General features: G+C 49.1%; 1 protein-coding gene across 1 annotated transcript in view; it reads right to left on the reverse strand.

Annotated features, from left to right (window-relative positions):
• Positions 1 to 7,166: 7,166 nt before the first annotated feature.
• The window catches only part of LOC101995911 (olfactory receptor 10AC1-like), a 3,127-nt gene continuing 1,143 nt past the window's right edge, over positions 7,167 to 9,150 (reverse strand). The window contains exon 2 of the mRNA XM_013354060.1: positions 7,167 to 8,152. Within this exon, the coding sequence (XP_013209514.1) occupies positions 7,167 to 8,152 (986 nt within the window). The remainder of the gene's footprint in view (positions 8,153 to 9,150) is intronic.

Here is a 9,150-nt window from a genome sequence, read left to right on the forward strand (position 1 = left end):
AAAAAAAAAAAAAAAAAAAAAAAAAGAATCTTGAATCTGATAAATCAACATTTATAACATTCTTTAAAAACTAGGGATGGCTAGATGGCTCAGGGGGTAAAGGTGCTTGCAGCCGAGCCTGACTGCATGAATTTGAGTCCCAGGCCCCACATGATAGAAGAGAATCAACTCCTGCAGTTGCCTTCTGGCTGTCGGGGACCCTGCAGGCATCAGGGCCAGCAGGGAAGAGATCCAAGCAAGGTGAAAAATGAACTTGAGTCAGCACCACTGTGTGTGTGTGCACGCGCACTCGTGCGTGCAAGAGAGAGAGAAAGAGAGAGAGAGAATGCACATATCACAGTGCCAGTGTGAGAAGACACCTCTGGGAGTCACTTCTCTCCTTCCACCTTTACATGGGCTCTGGGGACTGAGCTCAGTCAGGCTCATATAGCAAATTATTTTGACCCACTGAGCCATCCCCCAAGCCCTGAGCTAAAGATTTTCATAAATATTTTAAAATTTGTTTTATTTTGTCGAAATGAGGTCTCACTGTGTAGCTAGGGTTGCCCTAGAACTACTCTGTAGACCAGGCTGGCCTTGAAATCATGGATATCCTGAGTGCTGGGATTAAAGCTGTGCGTCACTGCACAGCAAGACCTGCGGTGTGCACCTGCACTCCAAGTGCTGCGGAGACCTAGAGGACCCCTGAAGCTCACTGTCCTGCCAATCTAGGCAAAGCGATGAGCTCTGGCCGGGTTCAGGGAAACCCTTCTGAAAACTGAGGCGCAGATGATTGAGGAAGAAACCTGCTGCCCACCCCTGAGGGCAACATGCCCAAACGCAAGCCTTTATACCCCCGTGGGCACGTGCACACCCATAAACACATGCCCCGCCCCCACCCACACATACAGAAAGTCAGTACAACCCTGAAGAGAATGACTGATCAGAATGGGATATATTCAAGAGCCGCAGAGGTCACCAGTGCCCTGTCGATGTGTATCTGCCATGTCTGGCTTTGAGGAGGCAGGCTAAGGGGCTGTGGGAGAGGGTGGCTCAGCAGATAAAAGCACTTGCTTTGCAAACATGAGAACACGAGTTTGAATCCCCAGCACACACATAAAGAGCCGTGCATGGCTGCACATGCCTGGGATTTCAGCATTGGGTGATAGAGACAGGTGGATCCCAACGGCTCATCGCCCCTGCAGCCTAACCAGAACAGCGAGAAACAAATCATGAGGAGACTGGGGGCTGCTGTTACTTGATGGTGGGGACCGCAGGACCCTAGGATCAACTTTCAATTCTGCACCAAGCACAACCAAACCTCGAGTGTGTGTTTTAGATGTGAGGAAACAGCTCACCACAGGTTCTGATTCACTTGCTCTGCTCCTGGGGGCAGGGAAGAAAGTCTCAAACCACATCTTCCTGCTGTTGGTTTATCTTATCACTTTGCGGTTGGCGGGAAGCTGCTTTGGGGATTTCCCGTTACTTAATGAAAAGCCAACACTGGTTTATCATTGGCTGCACACGCTGACAATGGGTGAGGGTGTCTCTGGTTGCCAATAGGTGGGCACATGGAAAAACCTTCCTCTCCTGATTCCCGGACTCCCTGCCTACCCTAACATGCCTGGCTTAATTTTAAGCAATTCACTTTGTCTTTTCTTTTCTTTCTTTTCTTTCTTTCCCTTTTTTTCTGTTTCAAAAGTCTTTATTTTTACTTGGTCCAAGAATTGAGAGGGGCTTCAGGGTGTTACAAAGCTGCCTAGTGGCTTCTTGAGAGGTTCGGGTGAAGGTCCTGAGGAGGGCTGGTGCAGAGCAGAGGCGGGAGAGGTCTCCTAGTCATGCTTGAGAGTGAGCCGCTCAAAGAACTACTCACCCAGAGATGCCTGCGGCCCAGCAGCCAACCTACGAAGGTTGGTCAAGTGGTTGCCCATCTTTTAATGACCTTCACCTCCTCATCCAGGAAGTGGTTTTCAAGGAAGTCACAGAGATGAGGATCTGTGAGAGCAGAGCCCAGGGAATGAAGATCCAAAAATACTACATTAAAAAAGAACTATTATTTTGCAGTCTGAGCTGTTAGATTTGAAAAACAAACCTCATCTTCCTTCTGAACATTTTTTTTTTTAGTTTTTCGAGATAGGGTTTCTCTGTAGCTTTGGAGCCTGTCCTGGCACTAGCTCTTGTAGACCAGGCTGTCCATGAACTCACAGAGATCCACCTGCCTCTGCCTCCCGAGTGCTGGGATTAAAGGCGTGCGCCACCACCGCCCGGCTCTTCTGAACATTTTTGAAGTGACTCTATGACATAAACCTGGAAAAATGAAAACTTTTCTGTGTTTTTTTATTTTGTTTTGTTTTTCCCTAGAAATCAGGCAAGTGGATACCCAAGTGTACAGGACAACAGAGACATCAAGACACATAGCTGGGATAGGTCATTCAAGATGCAAGATGAGGGGAAAAAACCCAATAAAGTGCTCTGTGAGTGTGACAAAATAAAAAAAAAATCTCTACAGTTAGAAACCTTCTCTCAGCCAGACAGCAGCCCCAGTCACGTGAGCCACACGGAGAGGGTTGCAGCAGAGAATGGGTTTCTGCACGGTGCCTACCTGGCCCAGAGGAAACGGGAGTGCCACGGACGTGGGAACTTATTTCTCTATTCCAAGTCTGAGACTCTGACTTCTGCGGTGACACAGTGGGAATGTACCCAGTGTGGACATTAAGCCGGGACACACCCCTGAGTGCACGACAGAGATCTGGAGGCCGATAGACATGACAGGGGTGGCTTTCAGTGAGCACAGCCAAGCTGGGGGTGATGACCCATGCATTCTCAGCAACAACTCCAGTGACACCATCCACACAGCCCAGGGGCGTCCTGTCACCCTGCAGAACTAAGCAAAGCACCTTCCAGTCAACAGAACGGAGGAAGACTAAGCGTGTAAGATATGACTATGAGCAGGTGAGTGCAGTTACCCACAGAGGCCAGAAGAGGGCATCAGTTTCCCTAGAACTGGAGTTAGTCAGCTAGCTGTCCTGTGGGTGCAGGCTACCTAACTGGGTTTCTCAGAAAAAGCAGCAAGCACTCTTAACCTCTGAGCCACCTCTCCAGCCCTGAGCCATACATATTCGAAGTTGTATTTGCTATTTATTTTTGTGGGCGTATTCGTGCAAGCGTGCAGGTGCATGTGAGCCACAGCCGGTGAACACAGACCAGAGGGCCATTTGTGGAGTCAGCTCTCTCCTTCTACCGCGTCTCTGAGAAACTGAACTCAGATGCTCAGCCGGGAAGACAAGCACTGTTTTGTACATGCTAGGCCATCTTATCCACCCATATTTTTTTTTTTACAGGATATCCTTAATTACAAAGTTTATCTTGTTAGCTGTGGACTACACTTCAAACTACGAGAATGAATTTTGTCTCTAAGATAGACAGGCATAGCTCTGCAAGACTATCATCCCAGCAAATTAGGAGGCCGAGGCAAGAGGGTCACGAGTTAGGGACCAGTTTTGGCTATGGAGCAAGACTTTGTCTTGAAATAGAAGAGAATGATACCTTATATGCGCAAGTTTGGGACTCAGTCCCTGTGAGCTTGGTGGACCATCTGTTAAGTGATGACTACCATAAGCAGTTGGAAATGATGAGTGATTAAAACATCCACAGCCGGGCAGTGGTGGCGCACACCTCTAACCCCAGCACTCAGGAGGCAGAGGCAGACAGAGGCTAGCCTGGTCTACAGAGTGAGTTGCAGGACAGCTAGGGCTACACCGAGAAACCTTGTCTTGGGGAAAAACAAAACTAAAACAACATTCACTGGCTTCTCCTTTAATCTAAGCACTTGGCAGGGAGAAGTAGGCAAATCTCTGTGAGTTCAAGGGTAGCCTGCCCATTTTACATAGCAAATTCCAGACCAGCCAGGCTACTTAGTGAGACTCTGTTTCAAAAGCCAAAATGGATAGATAGATAGATGGGATGGTGGCATATGTGCATTTAATTACAGTACTTGAAAAGCAGAGGCAGGAGACTTTCTGTGAACGGAGGCCAGCTTGGTCTACACAGCAAGTTCCAGGACATCCAGGACTCTCAAACAAAAGCCTTTCCCAGGCTGATGGGGCAGGCCTTTCAGCCCAGAGCCACTTGGGAAGCTGGGCCAGACAGATTGCAAATGCAAGGCCAGTCTAGTCTACAGAATGAGTTCAAGGCCTGTCTGACCAACTTGATGAGACACTATCAAAACAAAAAACACACAAATCCCCTCTCAAAATCTAAGAACTGAGAATGTAACCCTGCGATAGGGCACTTACCAGACACTCAGAAAGCCCTTGGTTTTATCCCTAATACCTTTATCAATCAGTCAGTCAATTATGTATCTGCCAGATGTAGTATTGCATGCTTGTAGTCCCAGCAAACAAGAGGCTGAGGGGGAAGACTGTAAGTTCAAGGCCAGCCTGGGCTCCAAAGAAAGGTCCTGTCTCAATAAACAAACAACACAACAAAAAGCAACCACCTTTCAAGCCCATTTTACATTTGATCATTATTTTGTTTTATTTGTGTGTGTGCGTGCTTACCCTTGCATGCATGTGTGTCAACCAGTAGGGTATGTTCTTCAGTAGATTGCCTCCTTTAAAAGTTGTTTTTAATGACTGGAGAGATGGCTCAGTCCTCAAGAGCACTGGCTGCTATTCCAGAGGACCAGGTTCGATTCCTAGCATTTATCTGGCAGCTCACAACTGTCTGTAATTCCAGTTCCTGGGGATCTGATGCCCTCTTCTGGACTCCGCAGGCACTACATGCTTGTCTTCCTAGACATATATGTAGTCAAAACACCCATAAACATAAAATATAAGTGAATGAATAAAGAAATAAAAATAAAAAAGAGTACATACTGCTCTTGCAGAGAGCTCAAGTTCAGTTCCCAGCACACACATGAGGCGGCTTACAATGGCTTATAACTAAAGCGCCAGGGACTGCAACACAGCACCCTCTTCTGGCTTCTGTAGGCAATTGCACGCACAATCACACACCTATACACAGATAAATACTGTTTTAAATTTAATTTTTATTATTATCAGTGCCTGTGTTTGTGTATGTGTGTGTGTGTGTGTGTGTGTATGTATACATACTATTTCACACATGTGGAAGTCAGAGCACACCTTTGTGGAGTTTGCTTTCCTTTTATAGGTTTCAGGGGCTCTGGGAAATCAAACTCAGCTGTGTGGCAAACACCGTTATTCCCCCTTCCTCTCACCGGCCTCTCCACTTTAGTGTCTGAGACGGGGCCCCCTCACTGAGCCTGGAGCCTGCTGACGACTGAGTTCTTGGGAGTCTCCATTCCTTCAGCTCCTCATGCTTACACGGCCAGCACTTTACTAACTGAACTAGCTCCCCAGCCCTCAGGCTGATTCTAGATGACCTGGTTATAGAGGAAGGGCAGTGGGGCTTCATCACCACCCAGAGGGTGATGATGGGCTGGTCTCGAGTGACACAAGGATCTGCACAGGATGAAGCAGAGAGGGTACCGGGCACCCAACAGTGCAAGCAGTGGTGTTGTGAAGGATCGCTCTGCCCAGATAACCGGAATCAGCTCAGCTTGTTTACTACAATGAGAGGCACACATTTTCAGTGTGCATGAGTCTTGATAGATCTCGATAGAGCTTTTAAAATTATATTTATTTATTGGGGTTTGGGGACCCTGTGTAGAGATCAGAGATCAACTTTTAGAAACTGGCTCTCTCCTTCCACCATGTGCGACCCAGCCATTGAACAGGCACCTTTCACTGCTGAGCCATCTTGCTGGTTCAAACCAAGAAAAATAGTAATTCTAGCACCCAGACAATATTCCTGATACACCCCTCGTCGACCTCGTGTCCCTCCAGTCTCTGGACACCAGCCATTTTCAATGGATCGTCATCTGCGTGGGAGTCCATGGTGTGTGCTCAGTGGCTGGCTTACTAGACTTTGGGCTGTGTTTGTGCTGACGTCTTTGTGTGTTTCTGACGACACAGTTTGCTCCTTCTCATTGCTGTGTAGTAGGCCACAAGGAGTACTCCTGAGTATTCCATACATACGCTATAGGCTATTTATAGTAGGTCTACATTTGCAGATACTTAAAACTCTCTTATTATTGTTGTGCATATGTGAGCATGATGGGGGTGTCACGCCTGGTGGGCGTGTGGAGGTCAGACACTACTGAGGGATTAGTCATCTCCACCCATCTTTACGTGGGGCAAGAGGCTCAGACTCAGGTTGTTAGGCTTACTCAGCAAGCAGCTTTAACCAGTGAGCCCTCTCTCTGGCCTGCATCTACTGTCTCTACTTTTCATAGTGTGACGGATGCTTCTGAAAGCTTCTGCATCTGTCTAGGAGCTGCTGTTTGGCTAGGGCTTAGAGCAACAGCAGCGTTGGTTTTGCCCCTTGGGGGTCTTTGGTCTAACGACATTTTTAAGATTTAATTTTATTAATTTTCTTTCTTTTCTCTTTTTTTCCCTCCTTTCTGTATGTTCTTGAACATTTTTTCCCCCATATATCCCTGGCTGGAATTTGCTATGTGGACCAAGCTGGCCTCAAACTCACAGAGATCCACTTGCCTCTCTGTCTTCCGAATGTTGGGATTGAAGGTGTGGGCCTCCACACACGGACCTTTCTATATTTTTTAAGACAGGGATTCATGAAGTCCAAGCTGGCCTCCAGCGTTCCATGTAACCATGAGGATGACCTTGAACCCCTGATTTCACCTCCCAAATGCTAGGGGTATAGGGGTGAGCCACCACCCCCAACTTCATTGGAGTTTCGTTTTGTTTTGTTTTTCAAACAAGGTCTTCCTGTGTAAGCACATCCTGGCCTCGGGTTTTTGATCCTCCTGCCTCAGCCTGCTGAGGGCTAGAATTACAGGTGTGAGTCTCCACACCTGGTTTCCGATAACATTTTTTTTTTTTTTGGTTGCCACATCTTGGCCAGCGGGTGCCACCAGCATTCGGTGAGTAGAGACTTGAGGTGCTGCTGAACACGCACCCCCACTACAAAGAGCTATGTCATTCTGAACGTGAGCAGAAGTGTTGCTAGTCTGAAGTTCAGTTTGGAGGTCTTCTGATGCTACGGCCACGTTTACATCTGGCAGATGATGGGGAGGTTATGGGTGATGGCTGTGGCGAGGCATGATTCCCATCAGCACCTCCAGTAACACCTGGCATCCACAGTTAGGCCGGATCAGCTTGCTGGACCGCCCCCATCGTCCTCTGGCTGACTACTCGTTGGAGGGCGCCCTGCATGTCCCGATTGCGCAGTGTATAGATGGCTGGGTACAAGAGCGGTGTGAGGTTTATGTAAATGAGGGACACGAGCTTATCTTCCTCCAGGGAGCGGCTACTCAGGGGTCTGGCATACATGGCTGTGGCACAGCCATAGTGGAGCACAGCCACCGTGAGATGGGATGCCACCGTGTTGAAGGCCTTGCGGCGGCCAGCACCATCCCCCACCCCCAGGATGACCACCAGTACCCTGGTGTAGGACATTAAGATAAGGATTAGAGGCAGCACCAGCAGAAGCATGCAGGCTGCCAGTAACGCGTGTTCCTGAAGGTCCCGGTTCCCACAGGCCAGAACCAACACAGCTGGGAGGTCACAGAAGACATGATTGACAAGGCCGCCGTGGCAGAAAGGCAGCTGGAATATAACAGTGGTGAGACCTAAGGCTAGGATAGAGCCACCCACACAACAGGAAGCTAGAAGGGCCCAGCAGAGCCCAGTGGTCATGAGCTGAGGGTAGTAGAGAGGGCGGCAGATAGCCAGGTAGCGGTCCAAGGCCATGGCTGCCAGCAGCAGGCACTCAGAGCCACCCAGAGCCACGAAGAGACCCATTTGGGCCGCGCAGGTAGAAGGCGCCACCGCCTGGCCACCGGGAGGCAGGAGAAACCCAGCCAGCATCCGTGGGGTGAGTACCAGGGTGTAGGCCACCTCAACTGCAGACAGAGAACCTAAGAAGAAGTACATGGGTGTGTGCAGAGTGGGTTCTGCCAGGGCCAGGCCCAGAATGAGCAGGTTCCCAGCCAGGGTGGCCAAGTAGAGCGGCAAGAGGAGAGAGAAGAGCAGCAGACGGAGGCCCGGGGACCACCCCGAGAAGCCTAGGATGACAAATTCCTGCGGTACTGTCCAGTTGGACTCAGACCAGTGGCTCGTGTTGGGGCCTGGTGGAGGACAAACCAGAGGGGAGTATCAAGGTGGACATCTTCCTCCCAAGATCCGGGTGCCTTTATCTTCGCCCAGACCCAAGGACTCTGCATCAGCTCTCCAGATCCCGCTCTGTGATGGTTCGTTTTATTTTACTATCTACGTGTGAATACACCATGGGAGTCAGAACAGGACACGGGATCCCCTGGAGATGGAGTTACAGGCTACTGTGAGCTGCCCAGTGTTGGTGCTGGCAACGGAGCTTGAGGCCGCCTGGTAACTGCCAAGGGTCTTTGTGAGCAATAAATGGCCCCAAGCCACTACCTGTCTTAGGACTGAGCCCTCCCCTTCACTCCATGCTTCCTTAATCCCTCTTCATCTTATTTTTCCAGTCAGGGTCCCTCATTGAACCCGGGGCTTGGAAATTCTGTTAAACTGCCTGGCCAGTAAGCTCCCCCATCCTGGACACTGTAGGCTTGTGCCATTATGCCTAGCTTTTTAATGTGGGTTCTGAGACTTGAACTCAGGCCTTCAGACTTGCAAACAAGTACTTTGCTGGCCGAGTTATCTCCCCAACTTCACAATTTATTTTATTTTGTTTTTTATTTTGAGATGAGGTCTCTGTATGTCATGATCCTCCTGCCTCAGCCTCCCAAGTGCTAGGTTTACAGGTGTGTACCACCAGACTGGTTGTCCTTCTAAGGACTTCACCACCAGCTAGAGTGAGTTTTTATCAGAGCAGAAGTCAGGTCCTTGCTTTATTACCTCACCTTTGCTTTCAGGATGAGTTCACTTCCCTCAGCTCTCCTCATCCTTCATGGCTCATCAGTCTCCTCTCAGCACCGTAACCCACGCTGGAAGGTATACATTCCCACACGCTCCCTATCTTTTCACCTGCTGTTTTCTTCCTGGATTTCCCTGGAGACCTCATAGTGTCCATCTGGAATTTTTCTGCCTGAGTGTATAGTTCTGCAGTATAGAACTCATCTAGAATCCCCCAGTGAGGGGCTGGGGT

The sequence above is a fragment of the Microtus ochrogaster genome, unplaced genomic scaffold (genome assembly GCF_000317375.1).
Source record: "Microtus ochrogaster isolate Prairie Vole_2 unplaced genomic scaffold, MicOch1.0 UNK27, whole genome shotgun sequence".
NCBI classification, from domain to species: domain Eukaryota; kingdom Metazoa; phylum Chordata; class Mammalia; order Rodentia; family Cricetidae; genus Microtus; species Microtus ochrogaster.